Below are 26,103 nucleotides of genomic sequence, written 5' to 3' on the forward strand. Positions count from 1 at the left end.
ATAAAAGATGAAACTCAGAATTCCTCAACGAGTTTTTGTGAAATACTGTATATAATTTTGTGATGAAATCAAGTATCTCACATTGTTACAATAGACCATCTTGAGGGCAAAAGAAGTTAAGTTACCCATATGCCCTCACAAAATGTCTGCCACCATTTACTTCCAAAAAAAGGAAAAGAATCTACACAAACAATACCTCTGTCAAAAAAAGGAACAAACAATAACAAAAACCAAAACTCTCTACCATACACAAGTTATCGTATTTTTAAAAAGGACTATATATATCACTTTAAACTTTAGTTTTACTTTAAAAATGCACATAAATATTTCTCCAACTCAATACATACCCATAATTCATTCTTTATAATAGATTCATAATGTTCTATAGTATAGAAGTGTTTTGACTTTTCCAGTTGGTCCTTCATTGATGGCCTTTGTTGTCAGTTTTTAAAATCACTGTATTACATACTATAATAAGCATTTTAACACACATGCTAATTCTTTTATTTTAATCAGGTATTTTCTAATAGGACTTCTCTGCAAAAGGGTACAGGGATCTTAACTCATACTAGATTCTGCTAGATTATTTTCCAAATATGTCATGGCAACTTCATACTTTCTCCAGCATTTTGTGAAGGTTCTAGTTTTCTTCCATACTCTCACCAGCATTGAGTATTTTCAATCTTTTAAAGTTTTGCCAATTTGATAAGGGAAAATGGCATTTTATTATTTTGATTTGCATTTTCATGAGAGTAAAATGTGCTGGGTATATATGAAAATACATGTCCTGTTTTATAAATAGCCCTCTAAAATAAAATTATATACTTTCTCATCTCATGCACAAAAAGTAATTTGATAATAGATAAAAGATCTAAATATAGAAAGGAAAAAGAATGGAAAAAATGTAAAAGGAAAAAAGTGTGAGAACATTTGTGTAATTTTGAGTGGGAGAGATGTTTGACATTTTAAAACAAGATACAACTAAATGTCATAAAGAAGGGAAAATGGAGGGTAGACACACATATATAACCACCAAAGTTGTTTATATTGCCTTTTGTACAACAAAAACATCAAAAGACAAATGATATGTTTAAAAGTATGTTATATATATATTACAAAAAATAGTAATAGCCCTAATACATGGTTTTCTCAAAAATTGATAAGGCAAAAAGGAAAAGAAACAAAAGGAAAATGAACAAAAGATATAAGTTCATTGATTATTTTTCTATTCTAACACCCTGTATCTGAAGCCCCTCATGTTTGAAATGTAGACCTAGTGCTTGTTTACATTACAGCAAGGCAGCAGATTGTCTATGTCTCCTTCTGTGGCCCTCTCAGGTTCCCATCTGCTCTGTACCTGTTGGATCTCTTGGCACTGGGGTTTGATTTCTTCCGGTGATGTGTTGCTTTTGATGAATCTCTCATACCTACTCATCACTAATGCAGTAATCTAAGCTTTCTTTTTTTAAAATTTAATTTTATTGGTACATTGTAGGTATACAATATAATGACATTCATCACTGAAAATTTGCACCTATATATAATCTCTCTTAGTTCTTATTTTTCCCCTTCCCCTGCTCTCCCTTCAACCCCTACGTCTCTTCCTATTTACAAAGACTTTGTTTCCATTTTTCTATTTTCTCATATTAATTCCATCCCTTTCTTTCCTTTGCCCTACCTCTCCCACTTCCCCTTTGTCCTTTTTCTTCCTATTTCACATTATCTATTATACCTTTTAGTCCTCATTTACATGTTTATTTTCTCACACTAGAGAAACTATTCAGTATTTATACGTGTGTCCTTTTTATTTCCATTAAGAGTATTGCCTCAATGTGCATTCATTTAGCTATAAATGTCTCTAATTTCTCATTTTTTATGGCTGAGTAGTATTCCATTTTATTAAAAAGCCACATTTTGTTTATCTGGTCTCCAGTTGATGGGCATTTGGGCTGTTTCCAAGTTTTATTTATTACAGACTGTGCTGTTATGAACATGGGTACACATACATCACTGTGGTATGATTCTTTTAATTCTTTGGGGAAGATACCCAGCAGGGGAATAGCTGGGTCAAATGGGACTTCCAGTCCTAGTTCTTTGAGGTATCTCCATACTGATTTCCACAGTGGTTGCACCAGTCAAAACTCCCACCAGCAGTGGAACAGTGTTCCTCTATCCCCACAGCCCTGCCAGCATTTGTTACTGGCAGATTTCATGACAGCAGCCACTCTTTCTGGGATGAGGTGGAATCTCAGTATTGTTTTCATTTGAATCTCTTGAATGACCAGTGATGTTGAACATTTTTTCATATGTTTAATTGCTATTTCTACTTTTTTTCTGAGAAATGTCTGTTCATTTCAGATGCCCATTTTTGGACTGGGTCATTAAATTTGAGAGGTCTGATTTCTTTAAGTTCTTTATAAATTCCAGATAGTAGACCTTTGTCTGAGGAACAGCAGGTGAAAATTTTTTCCCACATTGTGGGTTGTCTCTTCACATTGTTGGTGGTTTCCCTTGCTGTGCAGAAGCTTTTTAATAGGAGATCCCATTTGTTGATTGTGCTAGTTCACAGGCAACTGAGGTTATGTTCATAAAATCTTTTCCTACACCAATGTCTTCAAGAGTTCTACTTAACCTCTGTTCCAGCCAGTTCAGTGTTTCTGTTTTAATATTTGAGCTTTTATCCACTTTGATTTTAGTTTAGTGCATGATAAGAGATATAGGTCTAGATTTAATCTTTGGCAGGTTGAAACCCAATTTTTCCAGCACCATTTGTTAAATAGGCTATCTTTCCTTCAGTGAGAGTGTTTGGCTCCTTTGTCAAAGATGAGGTGGCTGAGTGTGTCTGGAGTTGTTTCTGCATCTTGTAATCTGTTCCACTGGTCCTCAAGTCTGTTTCTTTGCCAGTATCATGCTGTTTTTATCACAGTAGCTTTGTAGTATAGTTTCAAGTTGGGGGTTTTAATACCCCTTGCTGTGTCTCTGTTACCTAGAATTGCTTTTGCTATTCTGGGTCTCTTGTTCCAAATGAATTTTTGGATTGTTTTGTTAAGGTATGTGAAGTATGCTGCTGGGATTTCAATTGGGATTGCATTGAATGTATATAGCAGTTTTGGAAGTATGGCCTTTTTCACCATGTTCATTCTTCCTACTCAGGAGCACGGGATGTCTTTACATTTTCTGATAATAACTTCAATCTCTCGTTTCAGAGTGCTATAGTTTTCAGAGAAGAGGCCTTTGATTTCTTTTGTTAAGTTGATTCTTAGGTATTTCAGTGTTTTGGATGCTATTGTGAAAGGAAGTGTTTGCCCTATTTCTCTCTCATTAAGTCTTTGTTCATGTAGAGGAAAGTATTGATTTTTGTGTGTTGACCTTGTATCCAGCTACTTGACTGAATTTGGTTATTAAGTCTAGAAGACTTTTGGTGGAGTTCTTGGGGTCTTCTATATAGAGTGTCATGTCTTCTGCAAATAATGACAATTTGACTTCTTCATTTCCTATCTTTATTCCTTTTATTTCTTTCTCTTGTCTAATTTCTGTGGCTAATGTTTCCAAAACTATGTTGAACAGGAGTGGTAACAGTGGACATGCTTCAATCCCCAGTACCGAAAAAAGAAAAAAAGTTATGTAGGAGTACAAAAGACCCACAAAAGCCAAAAACAAAAACAAAAACAGTGTTGGAAGACATTTAGCACCTAATTTTAAGACTTCTTCTAAAGCTACAATAATCAAGGCAGTGTTGGTGTAAGGAAAAACATATAGATCATTGGAATAAAACAGAGAATCTAGAAAGAGAACCACACATATATGGTCCACTGAGTTTTGAAAAATTATTTAACATTAGCATTTTATAGAATATAAAGTCGATTCAAGAGCCGAGGAAGAGATAGTGTCTTCAGCAAACGGCACTAGAACACCTGGTATCTGTATATAAAAAATTAACCTCAACCCCTTTTTTTCCATACATGAAAATAACTTGAAAGGTCTATGAACCTAAATAAGAAAGCCTAAAAGTATGAAACTTTAAGAACAAATTATAAGGGAAAATATTTATGAATTCAGGGTAGGCAAGAACTACCTAGGATACAAAAGACATGATGTATAAAAGAAAAAAATTGATAAATGAGATTCCATCAAAATTTAGAACTTTAAATGACATCATTAAAATGAAAAGTAGTCCTTAAACAGACCATATTTACCATGCATATAACCTATGACCAGAATATATAAAGAATTCTTAGAGTTCATTGATAGACAACTCAAGTAAAAAGTGGACACAAGATGATAAATAGCCAGTACAGCACAAGGAAAGGTGCGCAACACTGGAATCAGAAAAATACTAATCAGCACAATAATAACATTGAATTATACACTCATTAGGGAGATGAAGCCAAAAGTTTTAAAGCCTTTTCATGACTTTTTCTTTTTGTTGGATTCTCCCCCTTTGCATTTAATTTGTCACAGCCAATGGATTCATTCTGCTGGGTTTCCTGGTGTTGTGATCCTCATTGTCTTTTCCTAGGGTATTGTCTAAAATATTTTGGAGTGCCGGTTTGGTATTCATGAAATTCCTGAGGTGCTCTTTATCATGAAAGTATCTTATTTCTCCATCAATTTTGAAAGATAGCTTTGCAGGGTACATCAATCTGAGTTGGAGGCTGTTTTCGTTTAGGGCTTGAAATACATCACTCCAAGCTCTTCTTACCTTGAGGGTTTGCATTGAGAAGTCTGCTGTGATTCTGACGGGCTTTCCTTTGTATGTGATTTGTTTCTTTTCTCTCACTGCTTGAGGAATTTTATTCTTCTGTTGGATTTCTGGAATCCTAACTATTATATGCCTATGTGTAGATTTTTTTTGATTAAGGCTAGCTGGAGTCCTATATGCCTGACTTATCTGTATGTCAAGTTCTTTTCCCCTCCTTGGGAAGTTTTCTGCCATCACTTCTGTGAACAGTTTTTTTTTTGTCATCTGCACTCTCTCCTGTTTCTTCATTGACTCCAGTCAGTCTTATGTTATTCTACTTTGCATTGTCTAGTAGCTGCTGGATTGATTTCTCATGTTCCCTTACAATTTTAAAGCAATTTTTCTTTTCCTGGTCACTAATTGTAATCTTATCTTTTATATCTGAAATTCTGTCCTCACATTTGCTCATTCTGTTGTGTAAACTTTCAAATGAGTTTTTCATCTCCTTGAAATCTGTTTGTATCTGTTTTATGGATTCCGTTTGTTTCTTATGTTGGGATTCCATCATGTTCCTCAGATCCTCTATTTTTTTATCTGTGTCCTCTCTAGATTTATTAATCATATCTTGCACCATGAGCAAAATCTTTGCTGTTATCTGAGTAATTATTTCTGATTTCATTTTTCCCAGATCCTCTTTTGTTGCCAGTTCAGAGAGTCCAGGTGGTTGAGTATCAGAGTGTTCCATCTTGTTTCCCTTTGGGGTTGCTGTAGGTGATCTGGAACTCTGTTTTTGAGGCTTGTTTATGTGTCTTCTCATTTCCATGGGGTTGTGGGTGCTTCTGGAGGCCATGCGGCTCACCTTCTCTGCCCTAGGAGCTTGGGATGGCAGTGGGGGAGCTTCCTTCCAGGTGCTGGGACTGGCTCACCTTCTTGGCTCTGGGAGCCTGGGATGGAGGCAGGGGAGCTTCCTTCCTGGTGCTGGGCTGGAATCTTAACTATTACATGTCTATGTGTAGATTTTTTTTTTTAATCAAGGCTAGTTTGAGTCCTTTATGTCTCACTTATCTGTATGTGAAATTCTTTTCCCTTGCTTAGGAAATTTCCTGCCATCACTTTTGTGAACAGTTCTTTTATGTCATCTGCACTCTCTCCTGTTTCTTTCTTGATTCTGATCAGTCTTATGTTATTCCTCTTTGCATTGTCTAGAAACTGCTGGATTGAATTCTCATGATTCCTTACAATTTTAAAGAAATTTTTCTTTTCCTGGTCACTAATTGCAATGTTATCTTCTATATCTGAAATTCTGTCCTCACATTGACTCATTCTGCTGCGTAGACTTTCAATGGAGTTTTTAATCTCCTGGAAATCTTTTTGCATCTGTTTTATGGATTCCTTTTGATTCCTGTGTTGGGATTCCATCACGTTCCTCAGCCTCTCTATTTTTGTTTTTATCTGTGTCCTCTCTAGATTTATTAATCATGTCTTGCACTATGGGCACAATCTCTGGTGTTATCTGAGCAATCATTTCTGATTTCATTTTTTGCAGATCCTCTTTTGTTGCTAGTTCAGGGAGTCCAGGTGGTTGAGTATCAGAGTGTTCCACCTCATTTCCCTTTGAGGTTTCTCTAAGTGATCTGGAAGTCTGGTTTTGAGCTTTGTTTACCTGTCTTCTTATTTCAATGAAGTGGGGGGTACTGCTGGCACCCACAGGGCTCACTTCCTCTGCATCGGGGGCAGTGGTAAGGCAGCCCAGAATCCTCCTCCTCTGCCCTGAGTTTTTCTTTTGACATTTTCCTCCTCCATCCCTCTTCAACTGTGAAGCCAAGTCACAGGATCTCAATGCTTCTCAAAGCCAAAAGCTTATATTTGCAAACCTCTGTACATAAAGAAGAGGACTGCACCAAGCACCACATCACTAGTTTCAGGTATACTTAGCAGTGAACGAACCACATCAGGTTCCAGAGTTGGACACTGAATATTGAAAGGGTACCTGTAGAGTCTTTGTATCCATCAGAATTTAACACATTTATTTGTATTCTGTGCACATAGTTGAGGAATAGCTGAGATAATTCATGAGCAGGTGCTTCACAAAGTCTACAATACCACACACATATAAATAATAGTAAGCCATTGAGCTAAGAATCCAATTAAAACCATAATTTAAAGTAACTAATGAGCAGTGGGAGCATCATGTACTCTGGTTCATCACTCCCAATCTGGAGACAGCACATCTTTCAAAAGGTCTCATCTGCTATCAGAGCCACAGCTAGCAAACTGTTTGTTATTCAAGGCTTTGCCTTAACATCTGAGAAAGACCTTTCCCATATTAGACTCCGATTTTTGGTCATCAAGTCTTTGAGTTGTCAGCACTTAGTTCCCTTTATAACTTCAATCACAGTTGTAATTATGGCTACTCAGACTACCATGAAAGCAAGGGCCACTTTTGTGTGGAGTGCTTAGCCCAATATCAGGTACATAAAGATGATCAACAAAAATTTGTTGAATAAATAAATAAAAACATAATATCTAATTTATCTATGTCACAGCTGTTGTAAGAATCTATAATTAGTGTTTACTTCTGCAATGTCGTTATATTTTATGAAATTATGGGCTTCACAAGGGAACTTTGTCTTCTCTATTTCTATCCCTTTGTGTTCCTAACATCTAAATCTATAATTTGCAATATATAGATTCTCAATAAAAATTTGATTGATAAATATAGTTCCCATTATCTGCTCTTGTTGCTGACTTAATGGAACTTTGAGATCATGAGCAGCTACATTTTCAAAGTCTCCATGACTTAAACTATGATCAGCTTCAATCTCCATGTATTTAAATCAAACATGCACTATCTAATGTACCAGAGCACACAAAAATAAAAATTAGAGTAAGGTTAAGATAAAATACATGTTACATATGTGGTGTTTTCTTGATCATCTTGCTTTGGAGACCATTTTTCTCTGTGTTCCAATGGTTGACCCACAACTATGGTATAATATGCCACAATGTTAGCTGGAAATGGAATCTTTTTCAATGTTCTTTAACAAAAAAGAATGAAGAAAAACCCTCTTTAGATGATTTGCAAGTGATTTAAATGTATTTTTTATGCAGAAGTACTTTTTCTTGTAATTTTCAGGTTGAATTTACTGTTTAGAGTCAGAGTCAAGCATCCACAGATCATAGGTAATGTGGACACAAAGCACAAGAGTTTCAAAGTACTAAAAAGTCAGATAAAAATTAAGGATGAAAGATTTCATCAGGAAGTGGATCAGCTGTAGAAAAAGTATGCAAAAAATATTTTCCTCTCAATCTATGCCCCATGAAGGCAAGAAAAAACTGCTTTTAATCTTCTTTGGCAAATCAAAAGACATTTTAAATAAACTAAGTTTTGACTGTTATTATTACTAAGAAGTTAATGGTGTGAGAAACTGCTGGCAAATACTTTTCTTGTAGTTCTTAGAATTTAATGGATTAGCTCAGGCTGGGGAAAATATATGTTATAGGATATGTAATGAATTCTCCCAGTAGTCATTTCAAATGCTTTTTTTTGCACTTTTAAACAAAAATCTAAGTATAGATTTAATCCTTCTGTGGTATTGAGATCACTGAAGAATATCTGTTTGAAAACTCCATCTTCTTAAACACACATATCAGCACGATGCCAGTTGTTTCTGATATTTTTCTAAACTAAAAGCGCTTGAGCCCTGCTTTTCGGTTTTAGTCTCCCCAGTGTCTAAGTGACACTCATCAAGGCAGCCGCTTTGACTATTTAATGCTTCATTGGATTATACAACAATTTCACTTTCACTCAGGAATAAAAAACAAATGTGCCTGTTTTTCATTTCAGTCATTAGTTTAGCACTGAATGTTATAGTATTATATTTACTGACTTTTGATTCTTACTTGCAATGTTTCTAGAATAGGTTTTCCACAAGATATGTCAGAAGCTGAAATTCTTGCTATAGTTTGTTTTTAAATAATTTACACATGCTTGAAATTATTTTATCTTTGAATAGAGGAGTTGTTAATCCTTCATGTAAAAGAATTAGCAAATTGGAATGAAGTATCTGGAGAAAGAAAGAAATAATACGTAGTGGTGTCATCTGGTCATAATAGCTACTTAATATTTTGGAGCCTTCTCCCCTGGTTGTAAGTATTATATCATACATAATAGATCATAGTAAAAGCTGAATGTTTGATACTCTTTTGTATCCTGATTTCTCTCCATTTTTATTATATCTTGAGCATCAAAATTACTTGTAGACATTACAATAGGCATGAAAGATTCCATAATGTGTACTATAATTAACTTTCTCTTATTGTGCGCATAAATGTTACATACCAGTTTCTGGTAGAATAAATAAGTTGGTGATAAACATCTTTCTATACACTCTCAATCCTTGCCTACATTTTAGATAATTTCCTTAGGAAAGACTCTCAGAAATAAAACTCTAGAGTATATTAATGTTATAAGTAGTTTATTAAATTTATATGTGCCACTTCTCTATCTGTCCCAAGCAGTTTACATATATGAACTAATTCAATATTAGGTCAATTTTACAAATAGAGAAACTGAGGTGTAGAGAGTTATGTAGCTCCCTCCAGTGTCCCATTGTTAGCAAGTAGGAGACCTGGACGTGAACTCAAGGAGTCTAAGAATAGAGCTGGTATTCCTAACCTTTAACATGCACAGACTCTGTAATGGCATGTGTGAACATGACCATGGCAAATAATAAACATGGGATTTGGAAGGATTAGACCACCTAATTTAATCTCTGGACATTACTGGAAGCAAGGCCTAGAAAGATTAAGTAATTAACTAATGTAGCACAGAGAGCAAGAAGCAGGTCTAGAATTTAACAGATCCTATTGCTCATCCACGAGTCCAATCACTTGCTACTCAAGGCCTGATTCTGTGAGCCACACTGTTGACCTCACCAGGTAACCTGCTGGGGATGCAGATTCTCAGGTTCTGTTCCAGTCCTCCTGCAGCCCCATGTGTCTGCACCATTAACAAGAGGCCCACAGTTCTATTTGCACATTTAAATTTGAGTAGCAACGGCAATATAGTCTATAAACTTGATAGATTTTTGATATTTTTTAATGAAAAAAATCTGCATGTAGTCTACTAGTATTTCCACAGCCAGAAAAGAAATCCTCATTATTCAAAGTTAGTTAAAGTTTCTATTATGGAGCCATCTGAAATTGCTATAATTTTAGGTTATACATAGTCAAATATTATACATAGTCAAAGTTATACACAGTCAAATAGGCACAATTTAGTCAGGAAGAATAAACAATTAAACAGTTCCCATAAAATGGTAAGTGTTAGTGTGGAGCATTCTGAGAGCTCGAGGAAGTTAAGTGATGTTCTGGAAGATACGCACTAACAATGAAAATGATTGCTTCTATTAATGCAAGACAGATGAGTGTGCAAATTATTAAATGGATATCTGAGTAAGCTGCTTAAAGCCTGATAAAGCAAATACATAAAGAATATAGCTATTTACCAAGTATGGGACCTGTGAATTACTGCTTGAATTGTGTGTGCCTATCAAATGTTATCTTCTTAATTGTAATGGCAAGTAAATTCTCATCAGCCTCAATTTGACCAATTCTATGTTTTGAAATCAGTGGATGAGGTGTAGGAAAAACCTTTTTCTCCCTACCATATTCAACTTACAACCCAGAACACTTCTGTGAGCAGATATTTGGGGAGGATCAATTTGATTCTGACTCTAACCATAATTAATGCCAGGTCCCATAGGTGAATGGCTTAGTCCCCTAGAATGCCCTTTACTTCAGATGCCAATGGCAACTTCAGGGATTAGGAACCTCTGACCAACTGGCTATAAATTAGGGATTGCCGTGACTTCCTCCAGTTTCAACATGTGTTAGGATATCTCATCGAACTCCAGGAAATACTTTACTCATATTACCCATTTATTATAGAAGAGAAAGATGAGCAACAATGTGGAAAAGAGGCATACGACAAGGTAAGTGAGAAAGGGATTTTCCTGTCCCTTTCCGGTACCTCCACATGTTCACCAACCCTGAAATTCTCTACATCTTGTCCTTTGGGGATTTAATGGAGGGTTCATTACGTGAGATAATTGAGTAGCTCATTGGCTACTCAAACCTTAGTCTCTCTTTCCCATCTTCTCCTTTTAAGCCTTTCTCATAAGGACCAAATGATTTCACATAACTTTTATCTGGATATTTCTAAATAGTCACATAACTTCTGTCTTGATATTTCTGGATTTTCCTAAAGCTGAACTGCTGCCATGGGAAGCATGCTTGGCTCCAATCAGGTAAGTCTGAGGACTCAGCACCAAACAGCATGTTGATCAATGCTTTGTGTTCAAGTTTTGATTAAGTTATGTTCTTTAAGGGAAGCCTGCTTATACTTTCCAGAAGTGTACTATTTCTTTGCAATCTGGAATTAATATGAGGATCTGAGTTGGAGAATCGAATGCATGAATTGTAAGCAAACTTTGCTCTTAAGCAATCAAGGCATCTAAAAAGGGAGAAAAAAAATAAAAGGAAGGACATGCCCAACATAGTCCTGAGAGACAAACTGAAAGAACTTTGGTTTATAAAAATTAGTCAAAAATTAGAACATTATACTCAACACAGATTGATTGAGGGACAGGCTACATTCTCCGATGAATTTGTATGTCTTTCTTAAAGAATAAAACAACAGTGACAAAATTGCAATGAGTACTAAATTTGGTAAAAGGCAATGATAAAAACATAGTGACCAATAGGTGCTCATTTTTGGACCAGCAAGGGAACAGTGGCTTTGTCTCAGCCATCTTGTCCTAAAAACCAAACACTACTCAAAGCAATTTTAGGAACCTCTATAAGTAAAATATCTAATGTCATATTTGGGTGATAGTTTGAAATAGACCAAACAGGAGGAAACTGACAGGAGGGTAGTGAATACTGCACTGAAGCTCATAAATATGGCAGCTCTGGGATCCCACATTCCTCCTGAAGCCAGTGGGACAAAATATTCTATTTATGAGGGCTTGTGATTGATGAAATCTAGTCTGGAAAAGCTGCCTTCAAGGGTCAACTGGATTCCTAGTTTACTTGTTTTCTTCCACGCCCTGCTTTCTCCTTTCCTTCTTTCCTCCCTCCCTCCTACTTCCCTTCCCATCTATTCAAATTTTTACCATATATGCCAAACACTTATTCGGGGACTGTGAGAATACTGATAGGAATAAGACATAGCATCTTTCAATTTGCTTATCATCCAAAAGGATAGATAGGGCAGTCACAAATTGTCATACCCAGCAGTATAGTGATTATTAGAAATGAGAGAGAGAGCACTAGGAGATCTCAGAAAAGGGAGAAATCACAGGTGATTGGTAGCCTCAGGGACAGCTGGCTTGCTGGCTACCTGATGGAGGTAGTGTTTGAATTGGTTCATGAGAGGTGGGAAGGTGCAAAAAAGAAAGGGCTTCCCCTAAAATGTGCTGCATAGGCAAAAGCACAGAGGTAGAGAGCTGTAGTTGATTCTAGGCAATTTACTGTTATCAGCAAAAGTAAAGGGATTACTGCCTAGTAGGGAGCAATGAGATGCAAAAGGTGACAGCTCCCCTCACCTGCAGCTCTGGTCATGTCATCCTGCTGTTTGTTCTCCACGGTGGTTCTCAAACTTCAGCCCAACTCCCTGCACGGTATATTAAATCTCAGAATGGCTGGGCTCCACTTCAGCCCTTGTGGTTTGGGAGGATTGGTGGCCTACGGACTTTGAATTTCTAAGTCTCCAGGTGATGCTGAGATTGCTGGTCTAAGACCCACTGTTCAAAGACATACCTCAGACTTACCTCACTTGCAGTTCCTATACCTGGAAACTTCTACCCTAAATAGTCATGTGATTTCTGTTCTCATTATTTATTCCTCTCATCAACTTTCCTTATCCCTTTTGTGCATTTTATCTCTCAATAACCCTTATCAGAACTCAACACTATGGTATATTAATTTTTCGTCATCCTAGTAGAATGTAAATCCCACAAGGGACTTTGTTTTATTCATGAGTACCCAAATTGGTGCTATGTTCTATTACCTACATCCTGTCTTTCTGGGCCCTTCAAATAGTGTGGTGGGTGTGGTATGTATTGTTAGTAGTGTTAGTAGTACGGGCTGAATAGATGAGAGATTGCCTCAGAATGAAGTAGGGAGATAAGGGACCTTTCTCCTTTGTGGCAGAAAGCATGAAAGCTGAGATGCCTCTGGCCAAATGCTGCCTTTTCTCCATCTTATCACTAATGACATCTTTCTTTGCCTCTATTAGCAAAAGGTTTGGGGTCATAGGTGGGAGGAAGGAAGGGTATAGGTGTGGATAGGAAGGTTCTAGTAACTGGAGAGTTTTCAAGATGGCAGTATAGAGAATACATAATCTTAGCAATCTAGACTCTTGTGGAAGGAGCTAAAAAGAAAACACTCATTTTAGACACTGGAAAAACAAGACAGACTACATTTATTTCTAAAACACTGAAGTGATTTCCTATCAGATATTAGATTGAGATGATTTTCCCCTTATCACTTGCAGTAGTTTCTCACATGCTTTCACACGACATTTGAAAACTTAGGGACAACTGGACTGCCCCGTGTGTGTCCTCCCTTCTTCCCTATAAGTCAAGGGCTTAGAAATTTGCTGCTGAAAAGAAATCCTAAATACTCCAAACATCCTTCTATACATCTCAAATGCTTCCAACCTCCAAGATGTTTAGCAATTCTGATGCCAAGTTTATTGTTATCACATCAGTCATCCCATACCTACATGATGGATAGCATATAATAACCCAGCCATATCTTATTATAAATTGGTGCATCGAAAGCCATTCTATATGATTTTTTGGGAAAAATCATTTCACAATTAAATTATCATTAGGGCTGTCTGAGGCCTAGTCTTCTTGCCTGTGAGCCAGCTATGGCATGCAGAAACATAACTCTGTTTTGCCTCCAGTCACAAGTTGAAGGCTCAATGGCCCCATGTTACTGTGACGCTCAAAAGCAAGATTACATCAGCTGAAGACATTCTAGTTCTTTGAGAATTGAGTAGAATAAAAAAAAAGGACAAATTCCTTATTAGCCTGCTATCTCATCCCACCTGCTGTTGTAAGAATGCTTTGCCCATCTCACCTTCCTCATCAACATAGGATTGCTGCCACCCTGTAAGTCACCTGATACCCACTCCGATTATTGTGTGCACCCAGTGAATAATGGCTAGCTTGGAGTGTCTTGGTCTTTGCCTACTCTGAGGCACTGATCTCCCAGACTCCATGTATTATGAAATTATGTTTCTCTTGTCTTTCTTTAGCCCTCACCACCTGTCTTTCTAGGCAGATCGGAGGATTGGTTGGCCTCTGATACTGTGTCCTCATCACAGTCACAAAATTAGAAAGGAAAGCTTAATAGACATTTGATTCATAAATTAGGCTTATAAAATGAAAATATTCTGAAAGGTACATGGGAAATTATGGCCAATGGGGTCACATGTGCAAATGGTTACAGATTTTGTAAGTACAAAAATAGTTCAGGGTTCTCATCTGGTGATAAATGATTGATACCCTAGAAATCTCAGTTTTTAGCAGTTAGTAATCTTGAGACTGAATTGCTGTAAAAATACAGGATGTGTGTGCTAAGAAAATTAAGGTAGAGAAAAAGCAGGAAGAGTGCATGCTGAGCTTATCTACTTGAATTTTCATTTTTTTTTGAATACGTGTTCATGTTGTTTTTTCTTTTTTAAGTTTAGATTAAACATAGAGCCTCAGGAAGCAGAGACTGCTGCTGTCTCTGCAAGACACTGTCTGACACAGCTACTTAACATTCTAACTCTTCTTGGGATCAAGAATAATGCCCAAAAAGTAGTCATAGATCAGTAAGTATGCATGGAATGAAGGACGATGGAAGGGCTAGAGAAATAGAACCTCCAGTTCTCTGGAAACTGAAGGAGGGAGAGAAGATAAATTCAGACATTTTTACAGTCTTTTATTTAATTTTCCAGAAGGTAATAGTCAAATTTCAAAATAGTCAATTTTGTTTTAAGATTTATCTATATGAGAGCCTTTCCCATTAATATTAGCATAATCATTAACCTAATATAATACTTTGGATTGTATTTTGATTTATATAGTACTATATTATTTCATTCAATGCTAGAGGGATTCAAATTAGTGGTAGCATTTTCCTTTTCTTTCTTTGATTCCTATTACTTTTCTTCCCTCTTTTATTTCTTTTCAGAGCCCTAGAAACTACTCTAACACAAACCTCCAATTCCAGGCGGGTTTCTCTTTCAGTGGGTCCCAACAGAAATAGAATTCTGCTCAGATGGTAACTGAAGAGACTTTAATAAAGGGGCTATTGACTGAGATGTGGGCAGGATAAAGGGATAGACCAGGGATGCTGACACACCAGAGATGGGAATCCCTATCTCTGGAGGGACAAAAGGACAGGAATTACATGTTAGAAGCCATCTAGGAAAGGGGCTGCTCAGCAAGAGTCATAGAAGAGATTGCTGATATTAATCTTGTGTGACTCATTTTTTAAACTTTCTATTGGCATAATTAAGATATGTTCTCACCCTTTTGTGAGACTAGACTGAATGATGAAGGGCTATGGGGTGCATCTTATAAGTCACATGAAGTAACATGGAGTGAGCTAGTAGAAAATTATGGAGCTGGTTGATGGTTGTGCAATAATTGATCCAACTGGCCTCTCCCTTCTTAGATCTTCTATTTTTCTTTAACTGAGTTTTCCTGCTTTTTCTTACCTTTTTGCGAATATCTTCTGTTTTTTTTGTCCCCTCCATTCTTGCTTTTAGTTTTGGATTCTCTTCATATAATGAGTGCTTTCTGGGTGCTACTTCATACTTTCAAGGTTTCAAGAAATTATGTTCATATATCAGTTACTGAAACTGATTACACAGGTACCTTAAAGTACACATACCTAAAGCTGTATTTATCTGCAGAGAGCTTTTTCTAATTAGGCAATCCTGAGAATCACTTCATTCTGTCTGCCCTCTCCCCATTTGATTACAACCTGAATATTTTTAATGGTCTTAGTCACTTTCTTTATTGCTAGGACAAAATACAGACATGTGCAGCTTAAAAGAGAAGAGGTTTATTTTGGCTCACAGTTTCAGAAGTTTTAGTCCATGTTTGGCAGGTTTAAACACAGAAAGGGCAGAGGGGCCTCACTTAGGAGCTGCTCATGTCATGGTGGCCGTGAAGCAGAGACAGAAGGGAGGAGCAGGGGAAGGAGTTACACCTTTCCAGGTCATACCCACCAACCTGCCTCCCCCGGCCAAACCCTACCTAACAGAAGGTCAGCTATAGTGCTCTCATGGTCTAATACTCTTCTGAAAGGTCCACATGTGAGTGCACAAAACCTTTGTGGGACATTCTTAATTAAATCATAAAAACTTTGTTCCCTCTTTTTCCTGCTGCTGTTACTGTTTGTTGTCACCATAATATCCCAATTGTCAACAATCACTAGCCCTCAAATTTTTCCTAGTCAGAGAGAACTTTCTTTTTAAAATTGAATTATCTAAATTCGCTCCTTAAAATTCTTCACGAGCACCCTGTCATGTCTAGGAAAGATCAGAGCTGTGTGCTGTGGGACACAAGATTTACCTGCAGATTTATCCCCTTACACTCCTTACACTCACAAAGAGAAATGTCTTCTGCTTCAGCCATTATTAAATTGCTCTGATTTTCTAGTCTTGATAAGATCTCTCACTTGTACTTTGTACCAAGAGAAAGCCTTAATGTAATTTCTAACTTTTTTAAATGACTGAGATCTAGATGATGTCCTTTTAGTACCAGTCATTTAAAATAAAAACATTGCATGCTTAATAATCACAGATTCCTGTTTGTCCTTTGGACACATCTCACAATCAAGAAACCACTTTTGACCTTTTTACAGTCTGGATTAGGTGACCCTCTCCTGCTCTTACCTGAAACGAAGAGTTTTCTTTGTGAGCTCAGGGATCTTAGAGTTGGAATTGTTTGTTTACTTCCCTGAGTTATTCATTACATTGTGCACATGGGCTGCTCTTTCATCTTTGCAGTCCCAGACTAGCAGTGGACCAGGCAGCTTACAAATATTTATAGGAATGAAATAAAATCCTCCTTCATTAAATACTTCCTGGACTTGCCACATCACTTCCTTTATCACTGACAACTTTAAGGAATAAGAAAAGAGCTCTTAAGGAATAAGATGATTCACCAAAGGCAGGGTTGTCAACTGTAAATAATGCTGACAACTTTGCTGGCCTAGTCCTAACTCCACTACTAGCTCTGCAAATCCTTTTACCTTTCTGGAATTCTGCATCCTCATGTATTAAACAAAATGTTTGGGCAGGATATTTTCCCCTCTAGTTCTGACATCCTATGATTTAATACCATTTATAAAATAAAAATGCATACTTTAAATCAGATTGAAGTGTAAAATTCTACAAGTGCATTTGGAGGGACTGTTCTTTTGGGAGAATCAATTGTAAGGGAGAAAATGGGTTGATAGTCATTGGAAGTCTGTATGACCAACCACTGAGAGGCAGCTAGTTATCTCATAGTATGTTCTTCCAGGTCTGACCTTTGGCAAGTGACCATATTTCACATCTTTTGCATGCAAGCTAATCTTCTGAATTCTAGTTTATAGAAAGTAATGCTTGAACTTCTGGGATGTGGCCATAAAGGAAAGAAGTGTGGCCTTTTCCTTTTACTTTTCTGTTGACTAAACTGTGAGAGATGGGAGACTCCTTCTATGACCACATTTGAGGGCTGACTGTTGAGCATGGCAAAGGTACAAGACAGCAGGTGCCTGGTTCTCTGACACAATCAAGCACCCATAGCTTTTCTGGGTTTTCAAATGAGCAAGCAATCAATTTTTAGTTTAAGCCATTGAGAATAGGGGTTCTTTGTTATAGTAAAAAACAAAACAAAACAAAGCAAATCAACAATATTCTTACTAAAATAGATACTAAAAAAACCATTTTACTATTTTCAAAATACACTGAAAAAAGAGAAAAAGAATTTTGTTCAAGGAAACCACTTAGAAGTTTACTTCAACCTTTGATAAAATATTTTATAGGTAATTTATGACACTACCCAGAATATGATCCTAAAGCATCTTACTCTGGATTCCACTTTATTATAAAGAAGGTAGCAGAGTAGGATGGCACTTACTTGGCAAACTGTAATCTAATAAACTCTAATCCAATAAACTTCTTTTCTACTGATTGATCATAATGAGGACTCTAAAACAAGTCACCAAAGGAATTTTTATTTTCTTTTTAGTAATTTCATTTGCATAGATAGGAAAACATGTAATACATTTGTAGCTTATATAATACAAGCTGTGAAGTTATGAAACATTAACATCATTTGATGATTTTCAGGGGATGGAAGTTATTATGCTTAATGATATTACCCCAAAAATACCTTAGTGGCATTAAATAAAAGATCTATTATCAGACTGGGTTCCAAGGAGAAACTGGCCTGAAGCATTTGAAATACTCCTCTCCAATAACTAAGTGAGCAGAGGGAGTGCTGATCTCCACAGAGCACCACTTAGCTACGAGCTCAGATCAGAGAAGTAGAGATCTACAGCACTGTATGTCTTTAACAAGCAAAGTACAAGGCCCAGCACGTAGACTATACTGCAAGGAAGAAAGCTTTTGGCATAATGAGCCAATAAACAATTAGCACTTAGATGCGGTACTTTTGAGCTAGTGCATAATGAAAGCTAAGAATATTCTACCATTAATATGGGGCAAGAGCTAAAAAGAACTTCCAGAAGACAATGGAGAATTATATTAACTACTGTGTTAGCTTTTCATCATTGTGACCAAATACCTGAGAAAATCAACTTAAAGGAGGAAAAGTTTATTTTGGCTCATGGTTTTAGTCCATGGTTATTTGGCTTTGTTTCTAGGCCTGTAGTAAATAGAAGGTTTGGCGGAGAGGGAGAGAGAGAGAGGGAGAGAGAGAGACAGAGAGAGACAAAATGTATTCTTCAAAGCCACACCTGAAGTGACCTTCATCCAGTTAAACCTACTTCCCTATAATCCCATTCAACTAATGAATTCATCTATGAATTAATCCACTTAGTGAAGTTAGAACCATCATGATCCAATCACTTCCCCAAAGCCAGCTCATTAGCTGGCAATTAACATACTCATGACAGGGATGTAATTCATGTCTCACTTCTGGGCAGCTTGAAACCCTGGTGGTAAATGTATAGCTGTCTCATGCATGACTGTACTACTTCTACCATTAGTGATACAAGCCACTGGATGAGACAGTTATGCATATTCCACTGGTAGTTTAAGCCAGTGGGCATATGTTAAGTCTTCAATGCAATGAGCCTTTTAGGGACATTTTAGATAACAACTAGAGCAACAACAGACTGACTTGTGGGGAAAAGTTTCAAAATCATCCTTAGAACCAACCTTGTCCTACATTGTTCTTAATGCTCCAATATACGGATAGCACACATTTCAACCTATCATTTCTGAACTGAGAAGGCTCCTTCTTGCTTTAAGGCAAGAATGTTAAGAATGGCGTGTGCCTGCTTTGCTGGTTAGAAGTATGGAGTGCTGGAACTCTACTTCTCTGACTTGGCTAGACATGGGTCTCAAGGATGAGGAAGAGCGGAGCAGAGGTGAGAAAATTATAAAGTCTGATTACAGGGGCTGTGAAAGCCAGGCAGACAAATATGGATTGGATGTAAGTGGCAATAGGAAGCCAAAGTAAGTCTTTGAGCAAGGGATTAACAAAAGTCTTATGTTAGTAAAAGCATCAGTATGAGAAAGGACTAGAGAAAGCTAGGAAAAAACTGCCTTAACCCAGATAGAGACAAAGAAGTCCTGAATGTGGCTGGTGAGCTTTACAAGGAAAAGGAGAGAACAAACAAGATACTTTTCATAGGACTGGAACAAACTAGATATAACTTTTTTTTTTTTTTTTTCCGGAATGAAGAGAACAGTTGCAGAAATACAGGAAAACACATTAAGGAAGCAAATATAATGAAGACTAAAAAGGTCGAGCTTGCAATTTGTCATCCAACTCAGGAAACTTCTCATATTGAAAGGGGACACTGCTTAAAGTATTATGCCAGAGCAGCAGGCACAAACTTGTTGATCCCTGGAAAACCTTGGACAAATGGAAATTGATGGCCATCTTATCTGAAAAGAGCTTAACTACCAACATAGAAGAAAAAGCTCAGATTCATATGACCAGCTCTGGTCTCTTGTACTGTAGCCCTAGGTTTCTAAAGTTTAGGGAATTCAAAGGCGATAACAGAATTAAAATCTGTTGGGAGGTTGAGAGGCAGAGACAAAACAGCCAGAGAGATAAGATGGAAAACAAGAATGATGTCTCTGAGGTTGAATTTGCTGTACTACGTGACTTGACTGTATTTCTCACTGTCCACTTTTCTTCAATATGTCACATTCCAACTTGGGGCCACTTTGCTTACAGGATTTTTGAGGGCCAAACTACTTTGTTAAAAAGGGTTACTTTCTTCAAGTCTACTTCTTTGAATCCCCATATCTTATTTCTGTAGGTGACTAGTAAATTTGTTGACAAATCCCTGTGGGTGGAGATATATGTTTTTGGAGGGGCAACATAGACACTGATTCCTCAGAAAGCACCAGCATTTAGGGAGGCTGAGGTAGGAGGATTCCAAATTCAGTCCCTCAGGGAAAACTTAGATCCTGTCTCCAAAGAAGTGGGTGCTGGAGATGTTGTAGAGTGGTAGAGTGCTCCTGGGTTTGATCTGTCAATACCACAAAAACAGAAAAAAACCCAAAACTGCAAACCAGCTGGCTATACAGTCCTGTACATACCCACAGCCGAGGGGGAAAGAACTGCCTCATCAGAGCTACTTCCCTGAGGAAGAAGAAAAGGGAAAGAAACTGCACTGAGACATGGGGAGTGACTTCAATAAATGCAGGGCTGCAACAAAGAAGGAAAAGTCCTATAGGTCTTTGTCAAGCAGACTCAAAACCAATAGGGTCAAGTCCCAAGAAACAGCCAATGTGGTAGTTCCACTTCCTTCAGCGTCTTCCACCAAACTACAGCAGGGATGGGAGATCAGAACCGGCCTGGCTTTAGAGGGGATTTCTACCCCTCTGTCTGGGTACATTGAGTATGTTTGTCAATCCTCATAAGAGTCTGCTCACCCTGTATATCATGTATACAGTGTACACTCATTTTACGTATGAGCCATTTTCTTTACTAAACTGCAACTTTCAGAGGTCATTGACTTTGTGGATCAATGTCCTTGGCACACAAAGGGCCTTCAAAAGTAGTTCTTGGATGAATGAAGGCACACGTTCATGGTGACTTTTGGTGCTACTTTTTTATATGTGTGTATATGACAATGTAAAGTTTCTTTGTCTTCTGTTTTCTATCCCTCTAGGTTCTGCTAACTTTTCTTAACAATGATTCATCATCAGTAACTCATCATCACCCTAGAGAAGATGACCAAGATTAAATTTCTAATTTCACCTACCTCGTCTCTTTATTGTTCTGAAATTGTCATTCCAAAACAAGATTAAGCTTTCAGTTTTTTTCTAAATTCAATTCTTTTCTATATGAGTTACAGATTATGAAGGAGTTTATGGAGTCAGGCAGAGGTGGGTGAGAATTCCAGCTGTGTCGTTGCAGTGACCTTGGGTTAGTTAAATCTGAATTTGAGCTATAGAGTTGTACTTTATTTAGCTTATCTTTCAAATGGGGATAACAATGGCACAAGGTTATGGTGAGAACTATTAATATTTTTATAAATGTTTATAAAAATATTGTTAAGTATTAGCTATGAAGTACTTGCTAAGTGCCAAGGGCCATGCTATATCCATGCTCATTTTAATTTTTACAACAACTTGGTAGGGAGGTTCTAGATTTACCTCCATCGTCTGAGATAAGGAGACTGAAGCTCAGAGGGGTGAATACATTTGAGTTGGGCCATAATTTGAATGTCTCGCTGCTGAGCAGCACTGAACCACTGGCGGTACATGACTGTGTTACTGGGCGGCATCAGACAGTCCCATTCGGTGGGTACCAGATACCCTTTGGGACAGTCATACATGTACCACTAGTGGTTCAAGATAGTGGGAACACATTAAGGAATTTGCCCAAGGTAACAAAGCTACTAAGTGTGGAAAAGTAGGAACTGAAATCCAGGCAGTTAAACTTCAGTACTTATGCTATTCCCACTGTCATGAAGAAGAGAAGTAATAAGCTATTTTCAAAAATCATAGCCATGGGCCTGGGATTTAGCTCAGTGGTTCTGCTGCCTGCCTCACAAGTGCAATGTCCCGAGTTCAATCCCTGGTACAAAAAAAAAAAAAAAATCATAGCCATGCTCATTCTATAGTATTCCCAGCATTTATTGTTTTACCACCTTAGATACCTTTTACTGTAACTGAAAAAAAAATCTACCCTAATTTCCTGTGATGGAAATCTCTTTTTTTTTCTTGTCCTCAATATCATAGTATATTCAATTTTATTGAAAGCAGAAAATGAGATGAGGGCCAAAGAAGGGCACACAGAGTGATGTTTGCTTGTGTAGGGAGCTCACACATTCACTGCCTTTTGTTTCTCACCCAAAATTTAACTTGGCATTTGTAGCCTCTAAAGCCCTCCAATAGTGAAGTATCAGTACCATAATGATACTTAAAGTCAAATTATTTTCCTCACTTTGTTTTATTTCTTTTCTATGTATTTTAGACCACTAATGTAAATGTATAACTTAATATAGTTATATTTTAATATAGAAAATCATCAATTTTCTCTGACATCTTTCTACACATTTTTTGTTTTGCTTCCAGAGGCACTTAAATTTGTCTTTTACTAAGCATCTATTATAGGGTTTGCCATCTCCAGTTGTTACTACTTCATGTTCAAAGAGGACTGAGCTCATTAAGTGCTCTCAGGAGGTGTGCTAGTTTTTCCTGACCTACTTCTTATTCATGTTTGGGGTCCTGCAAATGATAATTACATATTATTGAATTCAATCAAGACTACCAAATATATTTACATGAATGTAAGAAATAGGGTTGTCTCATAATTATTAACATGAAAAATGAAAGAAAACTTATTAAGGGATACAAATGAAGTGGGTTAGAATAATTTTGAATGGGCACAGCCAGTCAAAGATAATGCTAAATACCATTCCACCATGTCTTTCCATCAGATTTTTGTCCCTTAAAAAGCTAAAGTAGTTTCCTAAGTAAACAAAGCAAAATACTTCCAATTGTGACTAGCATTTCTGTCTTTGGTAATGAAAGAATGACATACATTTCATAAAAGTACAATGAAGTCATTCTTTTAATGGTGCATACACTCAAATATTACTCAAATATTTCTGGTTTTCAAGAGGCTCTAGCCTTCCATTATGATGGTCAGGTAAGGCTCAATTCTTCAGCTTCTCATTGTTTCATCTTATTTTTTTCCTTCCACCTTTCTGACATCTGGTAATTTATACATTTGGGGCTATCTTATTATGTGGCAGCCAAAGAGAAAATGCCAATTATTACTTTCAGTGCAGAACAACAGAGAAGGTAGCAGAACCTCCTCCAGCAGGGCTCCAATTGCTAAAAATTCTATCTGGAAAAGATGTTGCCACTGGCCTCATTTCCTCTACAAAGTGGTGCTTAGGGAAGGTGCACACCTGCTTAGCTGAAGTGGGCCTAGTAACTTATCACCAAGGGGCACCACACGCTGAAATAATTATGGACAAGGCTGCAGCTGAGCGTAGGAGTGAGGTCCTATGTCACAGGAGCACATCTAACTCTGTGATATATGTTTCTTGTAAGGCCTCATGTCAGCCAAGAGAATCAGAATTAACTCTTGCACAATCTCATGAAACAGGGGCTTCTTAACCCACATTTCCAAAGGAGGTGACAAATGATAGGAAGTAAAGCCTGGACCTTGTGTGTCAGGAGACCAAAATGCAGCCCTCAGATGTTAACTCTCTTCTGTTCCTCCCAAGAACACCAGGTTGGAAAAATTTGGGATCGTATTACCACCTACAACTCCTACCTCTACCAACACCTCTACCCCCATCCTGCATCCTCTAACACTGAGGACATGCTTTAAAATTTTCTCTGTCTTCACTGTATTTGGGCAAACACTAAAATCAGTGCCCAGTTTCTTTAGGAGAGAAGGTAAACAATCCTCTTTTCTAGTGTCACGTTTATAAACTCCTCTCTACATTATTCCTGAAAACAACTTTTCTTTAAGACATGGGGTATCACCAGGTTATAGTCTAGATTTATGTGAAAACTTTTCCCAACTGATGATTATTGAGAGATAGTAGGGTGTTTTTTTTTTTGAAGACTTAGGACACTGGTTTTCTCCCTGTGTTTTAAGCATCTGAACTACAGAAACTACTCAAGGTTCTCCACTTCTAAAATGTAGGCATACCATAATTTCCAGATTCAAAGAACAGCCCCTTGCAAGTCTGAGCCAAGCACATGCTGTCTATACCACAGCAAGCCTTCAGGATAATAAGAACATGCATCATAATACATTGCTTTCTACCCATCCCTGGGCCTCCTTAAGAAAGCCATATACAAAGCACATTAACTTAAAAAGGGGAGAAAAGTCATTGTTTTTCTCCTTCAGAAAAATACCATAATTTTATGGTTGGCTATTTTTATTCTGCTTATTTAGAGTTGAATTATTTGTACTGCTCAGATTTAAAAATCTTTCTAACAACCACTTTGAAGGCTAACAAGCATTTAAAAAAAAAGTCACACTCAGTTCTTTAATTAATCACGGGTGAATTTCAACCCACTGTTCCTGCATGCAATTCTAAAAGAGAGGCTTTAATTTTCAGGTCGTAATTCACGTGGTATTACAGCATCCTTCATGTTGAGCACCAACCAAGGCAAATACTGCGTACTGGCCACAGCTTTCCTACAGACAGAATCTCATTCAACACTGGGTCCGCGGCAGAGGTTGGCATACTATAAAAAATATGAAAAGCCAGACTTTCACATATTCTCAGTGAGCCAAACCAAAGAACAGAGAGTTGTATGTACACTTTATATAAGGGACCAAGAAAGTGTGCAGATTCACACAGAGAACATGAAGCAGAAAGTGAGGCGCATGGGAGCAAACCAGCCCCCTTATCCAAATCAAAGCCGTGCAGGGCATGAAAGTGGCTCCACTTACCCAGCATAGCGGTTGTCATAACTGTGGCTGTGCCCTGGTTGCAGAATCTTCAAAAGGAGCCAGCAAAGAGGCAGAAAAGCAGCTGTCCGACTCCTGGGCTTTTCAAGGAAGTTCATGGCTTTACAAAGAGAGGAGCTGAAAGTTACTCACAGCAGTCACCCGAGGAGGTGGCTCACAGCAGCCCCTGCTCTCTACACACGTTGTCTGGAGGGGTGGGGGAGAAGGCTTGAAAATGAGCAAAAGGTGACACTTCTTTCCAGTCACAGAAAAAAAAAAAGTGTAGGCAGACGAGGAAGGGAAGTTGCTATTAAGACTTGGTCTTGGGAGAAGCAGCAGCCCAGCCCAGCCCAACTGCAGAGTCTGATCCCTAACCAGGCTCCCCTGGAAGGGGCTGGGCCTCCCTGTTGCTGACTCATGGCAGGGATTTGCTGGGTGCTGCTTTCCTTGGGTAACTTTTCTCTGTTTTTGGTTTGTTCATTTTTCCAATTTGAGGGCCTTGACGTTTTTCTCTCTCTACTACCTTCTACACCCTAAGGACCCTATTGTAATTGCAAATAATATGTCAGAGGATGAACTCAACAAGGAGGCATAAAACATTCTAGGCTTAATGTTTTGCTCTCCTATGAAAGATTTGCACACAGCTTCCACACACTGAAATGATAGTAATAGTCCTGGGGAGCACATGCACAGGAGGAAGTTGCATACCTGGACTGAGAAGCTAGTCTTGGTTCTAGTCCTGACTGTCGCAAGAGGGAGAGGTGGTTTTATTGGGCTGCAGGGAGTTCTTGGTATGCATTCTGCATCAGTAGCACCCAGCTCTCCTGCTATTTCAGAGGTTCTCATAGACATAGGGAATAGGCTTCCAAGTGCTTTACTCTGTTGGCTGCACATTTGAAATCACTTAGGGAGTGTGAGTATTTGAAGCAGAATTCTGAGGAGTGGGATCATTTTTTTAAAACTCCCCCAGTGATCTCAATGTTCAGTCACCACTGGTGTAAAGAAGGCTTCTAAAACCTCAGCCTGCATACAGATCACCTAAAGATCTTGTCACAAGGCAGCTGTAAGGCAGTAGGTTGGGCCCTGAGATTCTGCATTTCTAACATACTTCAGGTGATGCTAATGTGGAGGATGCTTTAGCTTTACTGTGAGTAGCAAGACTTTACTGTAAATGAAGTCTACTTATCGGAGGCCAATAAATACTCCAATCTGTCTAGAAAGGGGGGT

General features: G+C 37.8%; 1 protein-coding gene across 1 annotated transcript in view; it reads right to left on the bottom strand.

Moving 5' to 3' along the window:
• Cpa6 (carboxypeptidase A6) overlaps positions 1-25,236 on the bottom strand; it is a 389,851-nt gene extending 364,615 nt beyond the window's left edge. Inside the window, exon 1 of the mRNA XM_004842087.3 lies at positions 24,880-25,236. Coding sequence (XP_004842144.2) covers positions 24,880-24,995 — 116 coding nt within the window. The 5' untranslated portion in view covers positions 24,996-25,236. The remainder of the gene's footprint in view (positions 1-24,879) is intronic.
• Between the last annotated feature and the right edge of the window lie 867 nt (positions 25,237-26,103).

Source organism: Heterocephalus glaber, unplaced genomic scaffold (genome assembly GCF_053883595.1).
Source record: "Heterocephalus glaber isolate CG9 unplaced genomic scaffold, H.glaber_assembly_v1.0 deba00001553, whole genome shotgun sequence".
NCBI classification, from domain to species: domain Eukaryota; kingdom Metazoa; phylum Chordata; class Mammalia; order Rodentia; family Bathyergidae; genus Heterocephalus; species Heterocephalus glaber.